This window comes from Ascidia mentula, chromosome 2, assembly GCF_947561715.1.
Source record: "Ascidia mentula chromosome 2, kaAscMent1.1, whole genome shotgun sequence".
Taxonomy (NCBI): domain Eukaryota; kingdom Metazoa; phylum Chordata; class Ascidiacea; order Phlebobranchia; family Ascidiidae; genus Ascidia; species Ascidia mentula.
This window is the reverse complement of record NC_138567.1, coordinates 14,172,057-14,195,436: the sequence shown is the minus strand read 5'-3', so window position 1 is coordinate 14,195,436 and position 23,380 is coordinate 14,172,057. Positions and strand designations below refer to the sequence as shown.

The window sequence follows — 23,380 nt, the reverse complement described above, 5'->3', positions numbered from 1 at the left end:
TATAAGACCAAAAGCACGGAGGAGGCCACATGGGAAAACAAAGCACATAGGAGCGTGTTATAGAACGTTTTTATTGGCCGAGAGTCCCAACTTCAGTAGAAGAGCACTGTCTCACATGTCCTGTTTTCAATACCCGGAAGCTGCCGTCCAAAACTCGCCGAGCTCCACTGCACCGTCTTGCAAAACGGAGCCCATGGAAAAGTTGGAGATAGATATACAGGGCTCCCTTCGACCTACCATGGAAACAGGTATATCATTGTTGTGTGCGATATATTTACTAAATTTATGCAAGCTTGGCCAGCAATGCAGTCGATGAATACAGAAGAAACCGCGAGGCTACCGCATCACCGCTGGCTTACAGTCCACGATGTTCCTGGTCGAATTCATTCTGATAAGGTGGAAACTTTGAAACTGTCTTATTTCAAGGGCTCGTAAAGCTGATAGGCTTAAACAAATCGCGTACCAGGTCTGAAAATGTTCAAATGGAGATTATTTTGTGTTTTTGTGGTGTGGCGTTTCTGATGTGACGATAAAACTGATTTGTGCTATCACAGGGAAAACGGATATATCAGGTAACTTTGTATGCTGGTGTTAATCGAAAGTGACGAGTATAATTTGTATAACAAAGAAACATTCAACATAGCACAGATATCATTCAATAAGGCAATGCTTGGTCGGCATATTTTTCATTTTTTTTAATTTTTGCATGCGATTCACGTTGTGGGAAATGTGCAACCGTTTTGATATGCACGATGTACGTCACAACGTTATTACCCCAAGCAATACGACCAAGTAGGGCCGGTCCTATGACCAAGAATGGTTCCACCGGTCCTTCGTCACGTCACCAGTCGAAATGATTGCTGCAAGTTGTTGTGCGTATTCGCTGACGTTTGCGAGAAATAAAATGAATTGAATTGAATTGAATTGTGTTCAAACCAAAGAGGAAGTCCGTTGCTGTTACAGCCGTCCTAACAATAATGTTTGTTGACACCTATCATGGGCCCCTCTTTTTATGCATATAACCAGTTTGACAACGAATTTTCCAATTCATTTTTGGTTTCTTGTTTCATCATAACGCGTCGTGGTATTTTTGTGCAGAGGAAATTGTCGCTTTGGTGATTGGTTAAGTACTGTTAAGTCTCCTGAAATTTGTTACTTACTTGACTCCGTGTCTCTGGTTAGGAGATACTTTCTGGAAGGTCTAAAAATGAAAATTGCACACACTTTACTTGGATGAAAGGAAAGGACTGCAAAGCTGTTTTCGTTTTTTTTGCTATTCAGGTGTAATGACATCGTAGGTTAAATTTCCGGCTAAACCGCAATTGTTTGTGTTAATTTGTTTGTTGTTTTATTTTAATTTTAAGAGAAACAAATTTTTGTTTGTTGCCAAGAAAACCATTATCCCCTTGTTGCCTATTTGTGGTGGGCGTGAATATAATTAGAACTTGAATTTAACTGAGTTGCGGGCAGCCAACGTGTTTTAGCCAGTCAGTTGACCATTTTGGAAGTGTTTTCATTCTCCCGTAGCATAAATATTCTGCGGCATTTAATATGTTAGTGAATGTTGCATAAAATACTGAAGATGGCACGTGCGCAAATTAATGTCGGTGAGCGATCGACAGCCTGCCAGGGACTTATGGTTTTAACGCGACGTCCATTCCCTTCCACTTTTTTTCTGTTATTTCATTCAGTTGCTTCTGTCTGTTCGTGTGCTTACTCGGTGTCAGTACTAGTGGTTTTAATAGTGCAGGAGTACAAACGGGTTTAAACCCAGCAGTTATTGCTTGAAAACCGAATATTTTTATACTTTTTATTAAATTTTTTATTTATTTTTAACTTTCGTAACTTCTTTGCGTTGGGCACTTAATTTTTTCCTTTCTGTTTTTCCTTTTTGGCAGTTGGAGAAACTGATGTTCCCTTCTAGGCGAAATATATTTTTCTCGCAAAAAAACATCTGAGCTGCCTACAGATTGCTTTATGAAATTTAATTTATAATTATATCGAAAAGGTGAGCGATCGACAGACTGCCAGGGACTTATGGTTTTAAATTGATCCAGTATTCATTCATTAATTACACTGACTTTAATGATTTCTTATTTTATTGACAAATTTGTCAACGTTACTGGCGGATGCTGTCAGTTTTACAACGCTTCTCAATGAGTCAGGACAGATGCTCTTTTCAGTGGACAGGAGCAAGAGAGAAGAACCAATCTTTCCAGTTCCTACTCAGGAATGAAATGTTTGTTTTAAAGATTTTGTTCCTAGTGTTAGTCATCATTCCTGGCTCGGTATCAACACAACCTCCAGCTTTAGGTAAAAATAATAGAAACAATATTGTTTTAAGTGATGAAGTCACATATCTTGATCATTCGTGACCATTATTTCCAGCGGTTTTGTATAGAACACAGTGCTTAATAATGTTTGTTAAAAAGGCTTGAACTTGTTAACGTCAATTATTACGAAGTCACTTTACGCATTTTTGATTTCAGCGATAAAAACGTCACACACTTGTGGCGCATACGTGGTATATTAAATTATTATGTTTCTGTTGTTGCCAGGCGTATTGTAATTTAATAATCTGTTCTTCTGGCACATATAAAAACGTAACTTTTCCCATTTTTATAGATCACGCGATTGCACAAGCGGTGTTAGCGTTATCCTTTTTCCGTGTTGGCACGTTTTTTAGCGTTGGTTGCGTACTGTACCTGTATCATTACCCTGAGAAAGCCTTGTTGAATAACAGGCGAAACGTCGGTGAATAAAGTTACGTTTTTTATATGTGCCAGAAGAACAGATTATTATATTAAATTATTGTTCGTAAAAACATCTTCTCGCTTTATGCCAACAGTTCCTAATAACGCTTAAGACCACTGTTCTTAACAGTAAGCAACTGCAGTATAGGGTACAAACACCAACATTACCGCTCCTTGTCTATCACACTTCTTGCGCCGTTGAAAATTTAACTGGAATGTTGATGACGCGAACGGAACTACGCGCGTGTTTTTGTCATTTCTCCACTCAAACCTGCTCCTACTACCTCGCATTATTATATTTTCGAATCGCGTTTTAGGAAGCACTCTCGGAGACATTTCGTCTCATCGTAGTGTGTTGAAAATAAAACCACTAACGTTTAATCTATTGCACGAAAAACCACCGCTGTGAACCGCTGTGAACCGCTGTGAACCGCTGTGAACCGCTGTGAACCGCTGTGAACCGCTGTGAACCGCTGTGAACCGCTGTGAACCGCTTTGAACCGCTGTGATCCACTGTGAACCACTGTCAACCGCTATAACTTGTTACTACCTTTCTGCACACTCTGCACATTACGAAGGTAAATTTATTGCACAAATGTACATAAATCAACGGAAAGTCGTCGGTAAACAATGAACACTTTACAGAGCTGCAAAAAAATAACATGCGTCATAAAGTTGACAGAATCAAATGAAATGAACAATAACTTCGAACGCTGTACAGGATAACGTATCAATCCATATTGCGTTAAATGATCACAACATTATTAACTCACAAACATCATAAACAAGTACATGAAGTTTTGAGTTAATTAATCAACGTCAAACAGAAGTATCCGTCAAAGAGATACAACTGAATTATCCAAAAAAACTCACTTTACTGGCCATCAAAGCCATCCACAGACTCCAATTTGACGAGGAGAAGGAAAAAGTTTTGGTATCCTCTATGTGAGGAAATAAAACTCGCTATTTAAATGACACTTACTGATGAATGAAATAATCTTTTTGTCCTCAAAACTGCTTGAAAAATATAAACTAAATTCCCAAAAATTTGGACGTTTTGTAAATGAGTCCTTCTTGCATACAACTTTTAACACGGAACTATAAGCGTTAGATTGTGTACTTAAGCTTAATATTTTCCATCTATATCTGTAACATATTCTGTAGGTAAATCTAGGCCTATTGTAATTTTAAAACAATACACAGGAGATGTGAGAGTTTGATACACATGCAAGAGTATAAGAAGATAATGAATAAAAATTCGATCGTGTTTACTTAGTTGCGAAAATGGACAAATGCACGTTGTTCGTGAGATGGTTTTACTTTTTGTCCAGAATCTCATAATTCAGTTGATCTTCTGATGTGTCGTATTGCCAGGCGACCTCATCTTACTGGAGGTTGATTTTTCAGATCCAACTACGACTTGTCGGGAAAAGTGGCTGATCCAGTTTGACTGCGAAGCCTGTGAAACTTACGACCGAAATACGAGAGCTGAGATCGCCAAATATGAAGTGCCTAGGCAATGGGGCAATCCTGGCTTGCTATGCGAAAGCATGATAATTATTCTGCGTTGAATTGAGCAGGATTGAATTTTACCCACATTACGGCTCACAAGAGCAAATATTTAGCCTGGGTTTGTTTACCTTTTTTGCTTTGGCTTGCGTTGCGTCGGGTAACTGAGTACTAAGTGTCAACGGTCATTTATAAATCGCAGTTCCAACTCCAGGGTGCTAAAGGCGGAAATGACGTGGTGAAGTCTTTGCGGTTCACCTGCTGATAATTTGACAGCTGCTGCTAAAGTAATTATTTATTTATTTACAAATATTCTAAGTAAGGTGAATTGCCTTTGTCTGAGGATTCGATGGAGATCGTAGACCACTTGGCAAGTTAAAAAATTTAAACCACTAGTAAACTCCATAAAACCCGCCACTAACTGTTTTACACCATTGGTATTCGGGCCTTCCGTTTAGAAGCGGTAAAGACGTAGGAAAACCAAGCGCTGGGCAAAGTTCATCTGTTGGTTCTTAACAGACAAAGGGCTAAATCAATTAAATCTTCGAAACAAACAAACAAATCAAGGTTAAATTTACTCACATAAATATAAAAGCTGTAGCGGTTCTGTAGTGGACGATCAATCAGAATTTCGATGTAAAACATTTTATCTCTGCGTTACGAGAGGCTTAATTTACACCGTTAAAATCATGTAATAAATCAAAATGATTTGTTTGTCAGCCACGAAATATCGCAAATGAGAATCGATTACGATCCAATAGATTTCCATTTTTACATATTTTCCAACGGAAGCGTTTAACGCAGGTTATCCGTCATTTCCGATTCGCCATCAACTTGATTAATTACTTTCATGCCTTTAATGATCGAGTAAAATAAACAGCTGCTAGCATAACTTGCTTTGTGAGAATCTGCCCAGACCTGCACAGAATGCAAAATGATATTTACTGCAGCTCTTTATTTCTATTATTATGCCCGTGGTTTCAAGCAAGTGGCGCAATTGGGTTAAACCAAGTGACCCCATCCCAAATTCAACACATAGTAAAACACGGCACAAAGCAACAACAAAGATGCCGATTAAACCAACACAAGGCTATGAAGCTTGCTGTACGCCACACGTAGCTGCAATGGTTCATCGAAACTGGTCAAAGCAAAAGCCAAAAGTTACGCGTAAATTCTTTTTAATTATGTATTAAAAAAGAGGAAAGCAATATTCATATTCATTAAAAGTTCCCAAGTGACCAGCATTCATCATTGTCACACCGCTCAACGTATGGCCTTGACCTCGGTGGGTACAGTTCGTGTACATTTATCTACAAGTATTTGGTTGGTATTGTCACCAAATAAACGTTTTCTTATGACGTAAGTAGATAAGGAACAGGACAAATCCTTGCATGCTGTGAATGTACATGAAAACCTCTTTCGAGACTTTGTTTCCAATTCCTGAAAATGATTACGTTTTTTAGAACACATACAAACTTTGGAAAAGATTCACACGAAGAAATGCTGAGAATATCGTAACTCACCAGTAAAGAATGCCAAGCTTCAAGGTTCCACCGAGTATCAAGAAGAGGAAGATGAAAGTCTTTTCAGCTCTCTTTGCATCTTCCTGATCAAAGTCTGCTCCTCTTTTCCGCATCCTCCGGTAGGTGTAGTTCACGTACGAGGCCTATACTATGAGGTTGATGAGAAGGACAAGAGCAAGGGTAGTGATGACGGAAGTGCTGAAAACCGAGTGTAAGTAGCCAACCAGCATCTGTCGTACTTGGGAATTGGTGAAGTGCTGTTTTGATATTGGTGGCACGACTCGTAATAAGGCTGTTGTTTCATGTAGACGCCGAAGTGGAATCCCATGGGTTGAGATATTCCCACAATCAAGACGGGAAGAAGCCACCCGAAGGTCATAAAGTATTTGAGTCGATTGAATATATTGCTTTCTTATGTGATGATTGTTGGTGAATAAACTATTTTGCAATTTCGAAAAGATCGGAATGTGTTGGAAGTATAGGATCTTCAAGGAAAAGTTAAAACTCACATTGGTCGTAATTCGACATTCACATCTTACAGCTTAGGGGCATTGGCACAGGTAAGGAAATATTCATCTACTCCAAATGTTTCCACAAATGCAATAAACAATTTTATGCATTATTTTGGGTTTCTCAACCCGATGGGAATCGTAAATCATTGATAAACTCCAAAGAACCTTCACATTTTTTTTACATCTTTGGTCAGTACTGCACCTGTAGGTTTAGAAGCAGATATGACGTAGGGAAACCAAACGCTTTCCGAACCGGAACAAGTTTGCTTTTCTTTTATAGTTTGCAACCGAAGATCACACTTTAGACGAAAGTTGACCGAAAGGTACCACAAAGTGGAAATCTGTTCGTTTAGTAGTCTACCAGTTAGTATGTGACACAGCTACCAGCTGCACTGATGAGACCTTACAGGTCGAAACATTGTGTACACCTGTCTGCAGTTCTCATTGATTATTATGGCTTTTTTGCGTGTATTAAATGAAAATTATTGTAGGCCTGCATCTAATTCAAAATTAACAGTATTCATCAAAACATCCCAAAGTGATTCCAAATAAACCATTGTTAATAATAGACTCACATAAAATATACAAGGTGATATATCAAACCATAGTGTGAAATAATTTGTTATTGCGACATGGTAGACTTTATTTGAATTATAAAAATCTTACAATCAATCAAGACGATTCGCTTGTCAACTCCCCAAGAGCTCCGCAGAGATGAACGGATTGCAGTCGAATCAATTTCTATTTTGATAGTTTTTTCTAACGGCCAAATTTGAACCAGAATGACTGTCATCAACTTGATTAAATCAACTTTAACTAATGAGTTTTTTGCCTAATGAGGACTGCGGACAATCAACTGTTGCTGCTGTCTCACGGTTAAAGGGCATCTGCCTTTAACCTGTAGATCAACAGAATGCGAAACACTTTCACAGTTGTTTATTCCGTATATTATGCCAATCACATTGTCACAATTCAACAAATTGTGAGTAATACACGGTACATAGCGACAACAAAGTATAACATGGGATTTGTAACATAAAACTGGTGCATGCCATACATACATGTCACTGCAATGGCAAATTGAAACCAGACAAAAGGGCGAGTGACACGAAATCTACTTACTAATAATTATATAACTAAGTTGAAACGAACAAACGATTAGTATTTGTATACACAAGCCCAGTAATCAACATATAATATATTCCAGCGTTGCAAAACCTCTATCTGCTATTATTCGGTTCATTTTGTCACCAATAAAGCGATTTCTTATGACGTCAACCACGACGCTTTTGTTTTCCTATTCTTCTAAGACTGCGATTCCCTACATTTCCCCTTATTTAACTTCTCCTGTGCACCCTGCGTCACCACTCGAAACCACCTGGTTGATCATGTCACTAGTCATATGTTTAGCCATGCAAGTCTAAGACATAGCCATGCAAGTCTAAGTATGAGCTGTTGTACAGTGAAACTGCGATAGGCTCAATAAATCAGTTTAGGTTCATTTGATCGTACATCGTACTTGGATACCTATGCAAAATCTAGAGCTAATAAATGCGGTGATCGCTTGCTTTGCAGCGGTTATCTGTACAAAAACCGACTGGGTCGGCTTCGTGTGCGCCCGCCACGTTTTGGCGACTCTGGATGGCTAAGCGGAACGCAAAGTTTCGAACCGGCGAAATATCATTTTACAGTCCTTTAACTTTCGTAGGTAGGATATTGGTCTACTCAGGTTCTTACAGACAGAGGGAATTCAACCTCCAAACGGCGTAAACGACCATAATTTCCCCCACTTGGCTTTTATCTTTTATGGTAGGTACATTGTGTGATCTACTATATAGTACCGTTGAAGGCCCACTGGTTTAGACACACTGTTTTAAGCATTCACCAAATGTAAGGTCTGCATGGTGTTGTGCAGGGTATGACAAATGTAATAACATTGCCCCGAAGGTCGAAAAGCGGAAATGACGTAAGTTAGTAGTAAAATCAGACGCTTTACTGTACGTGATTGGCCCATCAGGCCCTCGGTATTGTTTATATTTTAACTTATTCTTCCACTTGTTCTTCAACAGCTGTTCTCCATTCTTGTTTGTTTTTCGGTCAACGTATTCATGTTGTTTGGTCTTGCTCGTATCAATGACTTACCATTTGTGTGAAACCAATAATTATGACAGGCCACTTAAAACAAAAATATCCAATGTCACAAGAGTTTAAGTAAATTTAAACTGTCTATTTCGTTCTATTCTTATCGTTATTTCCCCCGGCGAGTTTAAACACGGGGTGACCACCATTTCCGATCCGTCATCAATTTGAATAAATCAACTTAATTAAAGTGTTTTTTTAAGGAGAGTTGCAGACAATCGTCTGTTATGCGAAAGCATGGTATTATTTCTGCGTTGTCTGATTACGGTGGTGGAGATACGCATGTGAAGGTCGCCTGATAAGTTGTGCGCTTGCGCACCAGTGAACCTTGGCCACAATATACCCATGAAGCCACTGAGCTCCTGTGGATCAGTTGGTAGTGCGTTGGGCCTGGTTAGCCCAGGGTCGTCAGTTCAAACCTCACCGGGAGCTTGATTTTTCAGATCTCGCTCCGACTTGCCGGGAAAAATGGCTGATCCAGCTTGGCTGCAATGCCTGGGCTGCCAAGCCTGCAAACCTAATGATCGCGATACGATAGCTGTGATCGCCAAGCAAGGACCTGCGCAGTGGGGCGATCCTACCAATCATGCCATTGCATGAAATATTACTGCGTCAATTTATTACTTTTACATCGCCACAATTCAAATAGTGATATATGGATATTGTGACGCATAATACAGCAGAATACAAAAAAGCAAAGTTATTTCCTTAAAACAGCGCACATTTAAACAGTGTTCGGGTGGCAGAAAGTCGTTCGAATGGAGTGAAGAAATTTAAATTTAATTAGGGTCCCAAATGACCTTGTATCCGTTCTGCACATATTATAAACTAATCAGGAACGCATTGTCGACATACAAGCACAAATATTCTTACCCCACATAACCAAAATTCACCATTTATTAAAGCGTTGCAAAACCTCTTAACGCACACACCTATCTTTGGTAGGTAAGCTCCCGGTACTTCTATCAGCTAGTATTCGGTTTGTTTTGTCACCAATTAAGCGTCGTTAAAATCTTGCAATCAATCACGATGATTCAACTCCCCAAGACCTGCGCAAATATGAACGGATTTCAGTCGAATCGATTTCTATTTAGATAGATTTTCTGCCGTTCGAGTTTTAACCAGGGTGACTGTCATGTTTGATCCGTCATCAACTTAGCTAATAAGTGTTTTGCCTGAAGAGGATTGCGGACAATCAACTGATGCTACTGCTTCACGGTTAGAGTGCATCTGCCTTAACCTGTGGATCAACAGAATGCGAAACACTTTCACAGTTGTTTATTCCGTATATTATGCCAATAACATTGTCACAATTCAACACATTGAGTGTAATATACGATACACAGCGTCAACAAAGATACTACTCACGGAACACATGGAATTTGAACCATAAAGCTGGTGCATGTCATGCATACATGTCACTGCAATGGCGCATTTAAACCGAACACAAGGGCGAGTGACACGAAATATACTTACTAATATTTATATCACAAAATTCAAACGAACAGACAATCAGTATGGGTAAACACAATACCCATTTTCAACATATTATTTGTTCAAGCGTTGCAAAACCATTTAACGCACGGGCGTATCTTCGGTAGGTATGCTGTCTATACTTCTATTCCGTTTGCAATTTCTAAAACATTAGGAACATGTCTAAGACCAGTTGATCAATTTAAAAAAAAACATTTGTCAAAAATTTACAACTCTTCAATGAATAATGAAAAGCTCCAGGTACCACCGAGCATCAGGAAGAGGAAAATGAATGATTTTGCAGCTTTTTTCCATCTTCCATGTCAGGATCTTTTCCTCGGTTTTGCATCTTCCGGGTGGTAAAGTTCACGTACGATGTCTTTACAATGATGAGGAGGTTGATGAGAATGACGAGAGCAAGAGGAGTGATGACGGAAGTGTCGAAAACTGAAGTGTTGGGAGCCAACCAGCATCTGTTGTACTTGGGAATTGGTGAAGTGTTGTTTTGATATTGGTGGCACGCCTCGTAATAAGGTTGTGGTTTCATGTAGACGCCGAAGTGGAATTCCACGGGTGCGGATATTCCCACAATGAAGACGAGAAGAAGCTACTCGAAGGTCATAAAGTACGTGACACTAGTTTGGAATAATTTATAGGGAGCCATTAAGAGTCGTATTCTTCCGATCAGAAACTACATTCCTATCATAAAAAATACTGTTAAATATTTAATTTGTTGTAATTTAAATATATTCACCTGAACACACGAAGTAATGGTTTAGCACTGTAAAGGCCATGCATGAGTGATATCGTGCAATAACTTGACACCGTGGAGAAGCAGAAGTGATGACGTCAAACTTATCTGGATTGTGATTCTATCCCCACCATTATTGAAACTTGTGATGGGTATGGTCGATGATTGGTTGGTTATTCGGATGGTCGACGGTTGGTCGGTTATTGGGTTGGTAGTTGGTTGGTTGATTGTTGGGTTGGTGGCTAGGTTGGTCGATAGTTGGTTCGTAATTAGGATGGTGGTTGGTTGTTTAGTTGTTGGGATGGTGGATGGATGGTTGGTTGTTGATGTGGTTGATGATAGTTTGGTTGTTGGGATTGTGGTTGTCGACGCTTGTGCAATAGGGATTTGAGTTGTTGGGGATGTTGATGTTACAGTTGCTTGTAGAGTTGTCTGTGGGATTTTGGTTGTTTGCGAACTTAGTGAAAAGTCTGTAATATTTTTAATGAGAAACAGTAAAATTTGACCAGATATTTTTGTTTTGAGATGATTTTATCGCTTACTGCAGTAAAGTGATAGATTGAGGCAAGTGGATGGTTCATATGATAAGAGAATTGATGCGAATGATTCACCTGGAAAACCTGTAATGATAAACTCAAAAAATTAAAAATTAAACTTCATGTAAGAAACCAACAAATAAAAGCATGAGTTTTTCTTTCATTAAAGTATGGTTTTGTTTCATAACAAATAAAACTTCGGACGCAACATCGTTTTTTGTTGGCAACGTTAACTGTTTTACTTCTGTTTTGCTTTCGTGGTGGAAATCGAGTTACCGTATGGATGTTAACTCTTGTCTTATGTTTTTTTTTGGAATACTGATGATGCCCTAAGGATGAAATATAATATATGTAGATATTATTACGATAGGCGACTTGGACGATTTTGCAACAACCTAATATTGGTTAGCCCAACACTCACTTTTCATAATACATAAATAAATAAATGGATTGTTGTAGTACAAATACTGCTTCGGAACCTGAATGACCAGGAAATCATGTGTGGAAACACTTTATTGCAAGGATTGATCGATAGACCAGAAAACATCATCTCGAATTACATTTGTACGTATATATTGTGATGAACTTGTTTTTTAGTAAAAATGCGCCAAATAAGCTGACTCTCTATTACGAAGATTTACTTACATTTTTCGTATCCTCGTACCGAGATTGTATAACCCGAGCCTAGAACAGGGAGAGATGATCCTGCACAAAACACACAACAAACCATAGACACTGCATTGCTGATAAATAGTTAAAGCGATAAAAATACTCAAAACGGTGTAAGGCATTTCACCTTGTTGTAAGAATTGGATCTTTACGTTAACAGGTGGTTGAAGTGGGAAAGATAAAACACTCCCATTGATTGACGTCATGCAGCACCCACTTCCAGTACATTTAAGTTCTGAATTTAAGTATTTTTTTAAAAGTGTAAAGTATTGCAAGTGCAAGCTCTGTTTCACGATCAACTTAAATCAAAAAAGCTGTTTGATTTGTGAAGGGAAGAGAATTTTGTCTAAATTAAGTTTTAAAATTAATTTAAGTATAACTCTGTATGTATTGATTCACCTTTGAGATTTATTTGCCGTACGTTCGCACCATTCCCTGTAATCAAACACAAAATGTAAACAATGTAAAATCCTATTTTTTGTTGAGTGAAATCAGTAAAAATAACTTAAAACACAAAAAAAGGTTAATTGTACTACGGTTGTTGGTAAATTTCAATATATTTGTAAAATTTCCAGAGGAAGCCAAGCCTAACTGAATAGCACACGATCATTAGTGATTAAAAATGTGCGTTTAAATATGCCAGAAGAACAGATTAATTATAATGCAATATGACTGGCAGCAACAGTATTATAACAATTTATAAATGTACAGACCCTTTGGCATAAAATATACGTGATGTATTTAGTCGAGGTTTAAGCGGTGTCAACGTGTCCTTTTCCCTTTTTGTGCCCCTGCATGTTTAAATTTACTGACGAAGTCTCGCCGCATGGCAAACGAAACTTCGAATAAATACAGCACGTATATTTTATGCCAGAAGATCAGTACATTTTTAAATTGCAGGAATTTCATAGTATTATGATATTTGTAAAATAAAAAAGCGCATAATTGTACCAGAAGAACAGACTAATTCCAACACGTTATTTTGACTAAATTGCAATTACCCCCATTGAAAACCACCCTGTATGACAAGAAACCCTACTTAGGTAAGCATGCAATAAATACACGCATCTACTTCAAGATAAAAAAAAACTCACATAATCCTCCCGATCCAAAGTAAACTGGTTGTGATGGATTGCGAGGAGAGAAAACTACAACACAGAAAACTTTAATATTTGAGCATTGCAATATATTACAACTGAAAATCACAACAACATACGTAATAGAGCCTTTATTAAACTGTCCAATTTCCATTTTATTCAAAACGAAACCATTGTCGGTATTTAAGTCAAAACCATAGATTTATAAGAATTTTTTCGTTGGTCGTGTGATGCAAACTCAATGAAGAAAGTACAAGTTTTAGGGTAAACTCAGCCAGTAAACTTTCAACATAAAATTTTTACATGTGTTCTATAATGTATATTATTTACCACAAGAAAACGTTGTTCCACCTGAAGATGAGTTGCACAAAAATATCACGCAATCCTTCGGCCCACGATCTAACAAGACACAATGGAAAGAAAAAAAAGAAACCTCTGAAATCTGATTATAAAATATAACTTAAAATTCTAAAAATGCATTATATTTAAATCTAATTTGAAAAATGTTATTTGCTACCACAATATCGAAAATTTGGTTCCACCTTACTGAGATAAACGTCGCAATTAAACGTAAAACGTCACAATCAATGGTGATAATGTAAACGTCTTTGTTCGTTTTGTTTTTCACACGCTTTATTTCTTTTTGCATTTTCACTTCACCTTCACTTTTACTCACATGTTTTTCTTTGTTTACTTACACTCACCTTTTATAATATATTTGTAATTATTTCTATTTTACTCGTTTTTATACGCCAGAGCAGTCACGCTTGCGTGCTGGCGGCAGAAATAATAAGCGAAAAGCTAGGCAGTTCTCTGGTGGTAGCGAGTAGAAAGCACTGTTTTTATTGTGGCGAGAAGTAATTGTTGTGAACGCTATATGTGCAGTGGAAAGTCCTTTTTGTAAAAAAACAACCGTTGTTTTATCCGTACTTTTACCATTTTACTCTTTTATACCTATTAGCGTTTCCATTTTATTACAAAACTAGCCACCTTGGTCGTGTGACTCCAGGTCTTGGCGATAGGCCGTTAGTGCGGAGTAACCTGGGCGTTAGCCGGTTTAGAGACAAGCTAATTTCGGTTACATTTGGCGAGCACGCCAGGACTCTGCTATCGCTTGTAAGGGGTCACAAGGCTTTCAGAGAACTTAATGTCTTTTAATTTGTTTTTATCGCCACCGCGCTTTGTACCGGGACAAGATGTTGGCCAGTTTGTTTCCTTGTTTGAATCGTACTGTGAGAGTGTGAAAGCTAGTGAGGAAGTGAAGCGTCATCTTTTTTTAACATCAATTGATGATGACCTCCGCTGGCTAGTTCAAGGAAACGACAATAATGTTTTTCAACTGAAGTACGATGAGTTAATTAGTCGCGCCCTAAAGCAAGGTTCTGACCACTCGCGACTCCATGAAACACGCGCAATGTTGTTTGGCCGGCAGCAGTTGCCACAGGAAAGCATAAAGGACTTTGTGTGTGCTTAAAAAGCTCTTGGCGACAAGGCTTATCCCACGGAGGAAACTATTAAAAATAAGGTTTTATATTCATTACTCTTTGTTGGCATGTTGGACCAGCACATGGCCAGGTTCCTGCTGCAACGGTTGGAATATAAACGGGACTTTTGGACGGCCGCTCAGATAGTTTTGTCCACGCATGTACCGGAAATGTCCCAGGTTTAAGGCGTGTGTCGTCGTGGCGTTCAAGGTCCATCAGAATCACAACAACCGGAAAAGGATGCAGACATCGGCCTTCGAGAATTCCAAAAAACTGTGACCGCGCTCCAGAAGGACATTGAGCTGGTACGCCGCGAGGTGCAGCGATTGGGGAAACCAACACCACATCAGATGGAAGACAGATTGGATCGACGCTGTTTCGCCTGTGGTAAACCAGGACATTTGCAAAGATTTTGCCCCATGCAAGGTAAGCGCGGCTTTCATACCAGTTTTACGCCTCGATAAAATTTCAATAAAAGACCTGGTACCCCTGTGACCCAAGAGGCAAAAGCAAGTGTATGTTTGAAGGACACGGAACCCAAAACTTCGAATCCTACCAATAATCAGAACATGAGCAAGACCAAACCCCAATTAGTCCGGTTTGTTAACGTTTCCATCGCTTCGGAGCCGGTATGTGCTTTAGTTAATACTGGTGCAAGTGTATCTTTGATTAGCCAAAAGTGTTTAGAGACGTTGAGCAATGATCGCCTCAAAATCACCTCGCTGGGCCAAAACGAACGCTTTTCTGGAGTTAATGGTAGTTTGGTTTCAGTTATTGGAAAAATCACTGTGAATGTTAAACTGGGAGGGTTAGATGCACCCACGTGTTTATATGTCGCGTCGGGCGTCACTCACCACTTAATTTTGGGATTGGATTTTCTGCAGAAGAACCGCTGCAGTGTGTGTTACGACCAAAATTTGTTGACAGCGGGCCGTGCCAAGGTACCATTACTCTCGTCGTCTTTCGTACAACGTACCAGAGATATTTGTGTGACCGGCGCCACAGAAGTCCCTCCAATGTCGGAGGTGTGGGTCACATGTCGTTACCACCTTGACGCCCGCAAAGAAGACATCCCCGACTTTGAAGTGTATATTGCGCGAAGACCGGGATTTACAGACAAGATTGGACTCTGTACAGCGAACTGTGTTTTAACTGTGCGGAAAAATGAGCAACCAGGGTTGCTGTCGCGATTCCAGTACACGCCTTTGGCAAAGTTGCATGCCCATCGTCGGAATGGTGTGTTGTTGTTGAAGATAGCGGTGTGCAACCTACAGAGGAAGTTTGCAATATCTCCTATGCACAGACACCGACCAATGAAGAAAGTTGGGAATGCATTCACCAAGGCGCCGGACTGATTTTGTTCGACATTCGATCGACACCGGGGATGCCGCACCAATTCGTCAACATCCTCGAAGAATGTCCATCCATCATAAAACGGAGGTCTAGAAGATCATCAACGAAATGCGAAGCCAAGGACTCGTGAGACCTTCAACCTCGCCATGGTCAAGTTCGATTGTTCTGGTGAAAAAGAAGTGTGAAATTTCAACGAACACATGCAGCGTCTTGAAGATGTTATTTCACGCCTAGAGTCGGCTGGACTCACACTAAAGCCCACGAAGTGCGACCTGTTTAAAGATGAAGTGCGATTCCTTGACCACATAGTGTCAAAACATGGAATACGATGCGACCCTGATAAGAAAAGGGATGTCGTTCCGTCTGGACGGACGGTTGCCAGCAGGCGTTCGCCAGCCTGAAAAGAATCCTGACAACAGCTCCGGTTCTGCAGTATCCAGACTTTAGACAACCCTTCGTGTTGGACACCGATGCCTCGGATACAGCCGTAGGGTGTGTTCTCGGTCAGGAAATTGACGACCATTCATCCCTTCGCTGGCTGTGGAGATGCAGGGAACTCTATGGACAATGTGCTCGGTGGGTTGAACACCTGTCTAGCTACAATTTTGATCTTCAACACCGGCCCGGAAAGAAGCACACAAACGCAGATGCGCTCAGCCAGAGGCAACCGGAAGATGACGGATTCCCTTACGCAGTTCGTGAGGATGAGTCATTGGAAGAGGTACTTGCACTTGATTTAAAGGCGGAGTACGGGTATGAGTCCACCCAAGTAGCAGAAGCGCAGTATGAGGACTTGAGTTTGCGCCCTGTAGTGAAATGGGTACAACAGGGAATAAGGCCGTCTTTTCGCCACGTTAAATGCCTGTCGGCAGAGACAAAACACTTATGGAGCCTTTTCGAGCGGCTCTCATGTCGCGGTGGGGTGCTATTCATTACTGACCCCGGTACGGTGCCAGGTTTAAACGATGTACAGAAAGTGTTGATACCCTTTGCCATGCGCAGCGAAGTGCTGTCCGCGTGCCACGACCAGGTACATGGCGGGGGACACTTGGGAATGGCTAAAACGTTGAGCAAACTGTCACAGAGTTTTTACTGGCTAAAATGGAAAGAGGAGACAGAGGCTTATTGCCGTAAATGCGAACACTGTCAGCGAAATAAAAAACCAACGACTACCACCCGAGCCCCGTTAGTTCCATCACAAGAAATGCGACCGATGCAACGCGTTGAAATTGATGTGCTTGGTCCACTTCCGTTAACCAGGACAGGATATCAGTATATCCTAGTCGCTTGTGATTTGTTCACAAAATATGCCAGAGCGTGGCCTATGCGGCATCAAACCGCACATGAAACAGCGAGCATTTTGTTTCACAGGTGGCTAACGGTACATGGGGTACCTGAGGTGATTCACTCCGACCAAGGAGGGAATTTCGAAAGGAAATTATTTGCCGAACTGGTGAGGTTAATGGGTTGTAAAAAGACCCGAACGACGCCATATCACCCCGCAAGCAACGGTGGAGTCGAACGCAACAACCGCACCATCATAACAATGCTCCGCAATTACGTCCAACGCGATAATAAATAATGGGACGAAGCACTTTCGGCGGTGGTTGCTTCGTACAACGCAAGCCGACATGATAGCACGGGGGTATCTCCTCACTTTCTACTTACAGGACACAAACTGCGCCTACCCGCCGATCTCATTTCTCCAAATCACGAAGTGGCAACGACTCCGCTGGTTTATTTGGATGGGTTACGAGCTCGGTTGCGGCTGGCTGAGGAAGTAGCCAGAGAAACCCTGACGACCCAACGAGTTCAAATGCAAGAACAATACAATAGACGACGGCATGGAGACGAAATCAAGAAAGGCGACATCGTTCTGTTGGAGAATCCGGTGGTTCCGCCTGGCGAGTGCCGAAAGTTCATCAGACCATACAAAGGCCCTTTCAAAGTTATTGAACAACACGGCTTGGTGAATTACCTTATTGAAGGAAAGGATGGGAAACAGCAGCGAGTACATTTCAACCGCTTGAAAAAGGCAAACCTGCCTTACCATGAAAAAGAACGCCGAAACACGCAGCCGGTTGAGCTCGGGCTGCACGACACAGACAATTTTGTTATCTACACACCACAAAGCGAAACACGCACGGACGCACCCACCCCACGCGCAGGATACAGGGTTGCCTACGCGGCCATTGATGGACGTTGGTCAAGGTTTGGGCGCCGACAAGCTAATTTCGACAAGCTAATTTCGGTTACAATAATTATATTAAGACTCACCACAATAGTCAGAAGGATCCAACTGATATGTTGCTGTGAATAGAACAAGCAGAAATGACATCATTGCAAGGTGTCGTGTTGTGGTGACCTCATGCCACCAGTTAAACGGCGAAACTAACAGTACAATTGTCATTGTTGGGATTCCTTGTATTTGAGAATGTCGACAAGAAACTTCTCCAGTAAATGTTTTACTTTTCCCTGAACATATTTGTATTACTTCCCTTTTTAAATGCTACATTTTCATGACAGGATCGCCCACTGCGCAGCCCTTACTTGGCGATCACGTTCACTGGCATCTGAACGATCTCAAATAAGTTTTCAACTGTTTTAAACGACTAAGTTTTCAACATTGAAAAAACGGCTATTGAATTAGTCACGTCAACGCATTATACACAACATAGCTGATTTGTCGATAACTTGGTTCTCAGTTGATGTAACAGCCTCATACCAGTCGCATTGAGCTGATCATAATACCCATACAAGTAATTGAATGGAAAGCAATACTCCGTTTAAAATATACTACTTGAACATTCTCTTGTATTTCGAATTTATTTAAATCTCTACGAAACTAGTTCCAACAAAACATTACCCACTTTACTGAACATCAAAGCCATCAACAGACTTTGCATGCACCAATATAACGCCGCGCTTATATTTAACATCACGTCGCAAGAAGAAGGAAGGAGTTTGTTGTGTTGCGTATGAAATTCAATATATTATGCCGTGACGTCAACACGACCATACGACTCAATAGCGCTACGTAGCGGTTAGGAATAAATGATTTAATGCAAGAACGAATTTCTAACAATAACAAATTATTTGTTGGGTCTTTTTGTATATGTAGACGTTTTGTACAACTAGACATGTCTGACGACATACCTTCATATAATAAAAATCAAATATTGCATGATTGTAAAATGTTTCATGAGTCAGATAGAACATAAAAAAGAAACCACTTACATTCGCTCAGTGGAAAATTCGATTTATATAAACATCTGTGGTCTACGTCAAAGTTTCTCTTCTAAAAGCAAGAACGGTTGAATGAAAGCCAAGTCTTGGACCGTGTGCCAACTGTACCAGCAACTATTAGACAAACACAACACCTTGGTCATATTCTTGTGCAATTATTCGCTATAATGGTTAGTGTTGTAATATAAGTAATCCACCCTTGGTATATCGCATACAATGGACAGGAAACGTTATAGTGACAGAATAACGCGGTGAGCAAATGTTTTCTCGTTTCACCTCACGTTTATTTCACAGGAGCGAGGACCAGCATCTTACTGCGGTACGATAAATCCCAGGGAAATGAAAATGAATTTAAACTGGAAAGTGAGTTTCCATGCATATGGGAATGTGGTTGTGGATTCGCCATGAGGTGAAGGGTCAATAGTGGGTAACACACAATGAAAAATCAACCAGTAAGATACAAACCGCGTGTTTGTAACATTGTAAAATTTTCCACTTCACAATATCGGATTATGTCTAACTACGTCATCATGATCCACCTACAGGACGCATGGTCGGAATAACTACACGCGCGTTTTAATCGACGTCCATTTTCATTGAAATTTAAAATCAAAACCTCAGGGCAAGGGTTGGTGGTGTGCAAAAAAACCCCGGAAAGATTGCAATTATTTTATTGGCGATACAGGATTTGGTGTGACTCCCGCTGTTGGTTCATCTGGAGGGTAGAAGTGTCAATGGTTCATCTCTGGTGGATATATCATCTGGTAAGTATACTTGGCACAAATCATATTTAATTAGCATTCCCAAGGTGATCATTCATATGTGGGTTATTTACAAGTGTAAAGAAGGCCGGTGTTGATGTTCATAGTATGTAAGACTCCATACACATATTACGGTCGCCCCCAGCACAGGATGCACCACATAAAGAACACGTGTCATATTTTGAACGCCACGCTTTTAAACATGGCGCGCTGGCTTATTTACACCAATGGAATAATGGAAAATATTTAGTAATTGTGGTCGTTATTGGCTTGTTGTTTTATATTCATCAACGTTCAATCAACAGGTAATAAAAGATCATCTCCTTAAATATGGCCACTGTCTGCATGGTATGTGATAGATAATGTACAAACATTGGGTAGGCAACATTCTATGAGTTGTGCAACTCCTGCCATAGGTGGTGGAATATTGATGCAGCTTTATTGTTTAAAACAACTTATCGGTTCGTTACTTGATCCCAACGAGAACACAAACATCAATTTTGTTTAGAAAATTTATTAAGGAACACAGATTGTGTTCACATTGCGTAACAGTGGTGTCTCCCAAATAGAAAATTCGACAAAATCACAATTATCTACATACAGTATTATAGATACGGTGGTCGGAAAAGGCGATTAACGCACGTCAGGCTCTTGTGAGCGCCGCTTATTTTCAAACGAAGTTAAAACAAGGAAACAGGAGAGGCGACTTACGAATGATACAGCGGATAAACCAGGAGATAAATTTTTTCAATCATGTGACAATTTTGCCAAAGCCAGCCTGACAATAATGTGCATATTGACAAAAATAGGCAAAAAAATCCAATTGCTACTAAATGCAAAAAAATGTCTGATTGCGATCAAATGAATAAGATTTTTTTTTCAAACAAATCTTACATTTATTACAACAAGTTTCATCTACATGAAAGACAACCATACAAAACATACACAGAAGCTCTAAGAACGCTGAAGAGCACACAGGTTATGTAGTTTAAACGAACACACATCACAGATAAAAACGTTTCGCTTCAACCAACGTTACAATCCGCACTGTAGCAAATTTATATCAGAACATGGAAACCGTGTATCACCCACAAATACATTGGTACAAGTTGAAAAGGCACAAATACTCAGTGTTGAGCAAAGACGATATTTCCCACACAAATCCACTCTACTCATTGTTAATGCGTTGCATCACCTCCTCACGCACACGCATATCTTTCATAGCAACGTTTCCTCCACTTTCATCATCACGTTTCGGTTTCTTCTTGTCGGGAAGGAAACGCTTTCTGATGAAAATACGTTTGTCATATTTTGCAACATGCAAATTAATAACCCCAAGAGTGCATGCTTAGTTATAAAGCAGCAAAGAAACAAGCAGAAGGTAGACGAATAGCACGTTTCTTCGATTAAATGCAAGCAACTTTAGGTGCGCTTAGGCTAAAGGAAGTTCATGGTTTGCCTTAAACCCATCATTAATTTTTTTCGACGAAATCAGTGTCAATTTGTTCAGCTATGAAACGTGAGTAAAAGAGCGCCATCCTGGTAATTGTTTGTAAAGTCTTGAACTTTGTACTTGGATTTACCCATGACAAATGGTTTTGTAGGTTTGAAAAGTAGGCATGAGGTCGTTATTCTGACCCATTAACGTTATACTGTTTAAGAGAGCATTGCTTTCCTGACCAAGAAATGTGCTTGTTTTTGCTCTCAGCTTTCCTACCAGGGATTTGCGTTATGTTATTTTTTACTGGATTGGGATACATTTTCTTGTCGATTCTATCAATTTAGGAAAGTTGTTCATTAAAATTTTGATAAAACTGCATTGCCATGGGGTTCTTACAAATAATTTCTGTTGTTTATGTTCTTATGCGTAGGAGGTGATATGTCCAAAAAGGGCGCAAAACTGGCCCAAAGCTCAGATGCAAACTGTGTACAGCTTCTGGAGGAAATGTGCAGGAGTTATCCAAATAAACAACCCAATGAATAATGAAAGCTTTTGCGAAGGTGACAAGGGGTAGCACTAGGCATCGACATAGGGCCATCGCGTGAAACGATCGACGATCGTAAGTGATAATGGCCCTATAATATCTACGCTGAGATGAAAAAGGGCGCATTTGCGGCCTTTTTTCCACGAACAATTGCTTAAAATGAAAGCCACCATTTTCACTGCCAAGCAACACAAGTATTTCACCCATGAGGGCTGAATTTAACGCCCAAAGGGGGCATGTAAAGAAAATGCTTTGCTCACAATGAAGGCGTCATGGTAAGAGTCTCTAAAAAATGTTCCTTCAGTGTTGAGAATCGATCCTCTTGTGGCGAAATTCAAGCACATCAATTTAACGAATGGCGGTTGGCTGATCTACAGAAGCTGAAAATATATTGTTGTGTCATTGCAAATATTCTGATGAGCAAACCGCACCTCTACATGTTGAAACCACGCTCTCGGTATTGAAGTCAAAAAAGTAGGAAGTTTTACTGCCACTGCATTCTGCGACTCCTCGCTGCTGTGGTTCATTATGCAAATAAAATATATTCCGTTTTTTAAATGTCCGGGTCACCACTGAGAGCGAGTTCTGTTTTATTGCATGAGCGTGTCCTGTGTGAATGACACGAAAGTGAGACGCCTTGTCTGTGACAATATCATTGTCAAAATTGACGAGTTCAGCAAATGACATCCAACGAATCAATGACATTTTTTGACCATGGTAAAATAATGGTAGCTATACAATACACTGAAGCTTCCTGTGAAATCTTGTCGTCTGATTTGTCCAACTGCTTTGACATTGAACGCGTGATAGCTCCCAATGGGAAGTATTGTTATTAATTGTTCATTGAAAACGAATCTGTCTCTCGCACGCCACAGATGCTCATTTTCTTGATAAAATATTGACCATTAAAGGCCAAGAGTGCATGCTTAGTTATAAAGCAGCAAAGATACACGCACAAAGTAAATGAATAGCACGTTTCTTCGGTTTAATGCAAACAACTTTAGGCGCGCTTAGGTTAACGGAAGTTTATAGTTTGCCTTAAACCGGTCATCAAAGTTTTTTCGACGAAATCAGTGTCAATGCTTCATTTGTTCAGCTACAAAACGTGAGTAAAAGAGCGCCATTCTGGTATTTGTTTGCGAAGTCATGAGCTTTGTACTTGGATTTACCCATGACAAATGGTTTTGTGAGTTTAAAAAGTAAGCATGAGATCGTTGTTCTGACCCATTAACGTTATACTGTTTAAGAGAGCTTTACTTTTCGTGTCAAGAAATGTGTTTGTTTTTACTCTCAGCTTTCCAACCAGGGAATTGCGTTATGTTTTTTGCAGGATTGGGATACATTTTCTTGTCGATTCTATTAATTTCGGAAAGTTGTTTGTTAAAGTTTGGATAAAACTACATTGCCATGGGGTCCTTACAAATATTTTCTGTCGTTTTTGTTCTTTTAAATGTGAATTTGGGTAAGTCAGCGAGAAATTCAATCGAAATTAAAAAAAAACAAACAATATATATACACGAAGTTTTAAAAACGATATGTTTACTGTATCATTTAGCTTGGAATACAACTATACTATCTTTGCAGTTGTT

The 23,380-nt window shown here is 39.9% G+C and overlaps 1 protein-coding gene across 1 annotated transcript; it reads right to left on the bottom strand.

Annotated features, from left to right (window-relative positions):
• Positions 1-10,048: 10,048 nt before the first annotated feature.
• LOC145889676 (uncharacterized) lies at positions 10,049-18,235 on the bottom strand. Its single transcript, XM_082980672.1, has 9 exons — positions 18,077-18,235; positions 13,293-13,361; positions 12,960-13,013; positions 12,265-12,300; positions 11,993-12,100; positions 11,842-11,901; positions 11,203-11,280; positions 10,664-11,130; positions 10,049-10,608 (listed from the first exon to the last, which is right to left on the bottom strand). The coding sequence occupies exons 1-8, from the start codon at positions 18,207-18,209 to the stop codon at positions 10,685-10,687; spliced, it is 984 nt and encodes a 327-aa protein (XP_082836798.1). The 5' UTR covers positions 18,210-18,235; the 3' UTR covers positions 10,049-10,608; positions 10,664-10,684.
• Positions 18,236-23,380: the final 5,145 nt, after the last annotated feature.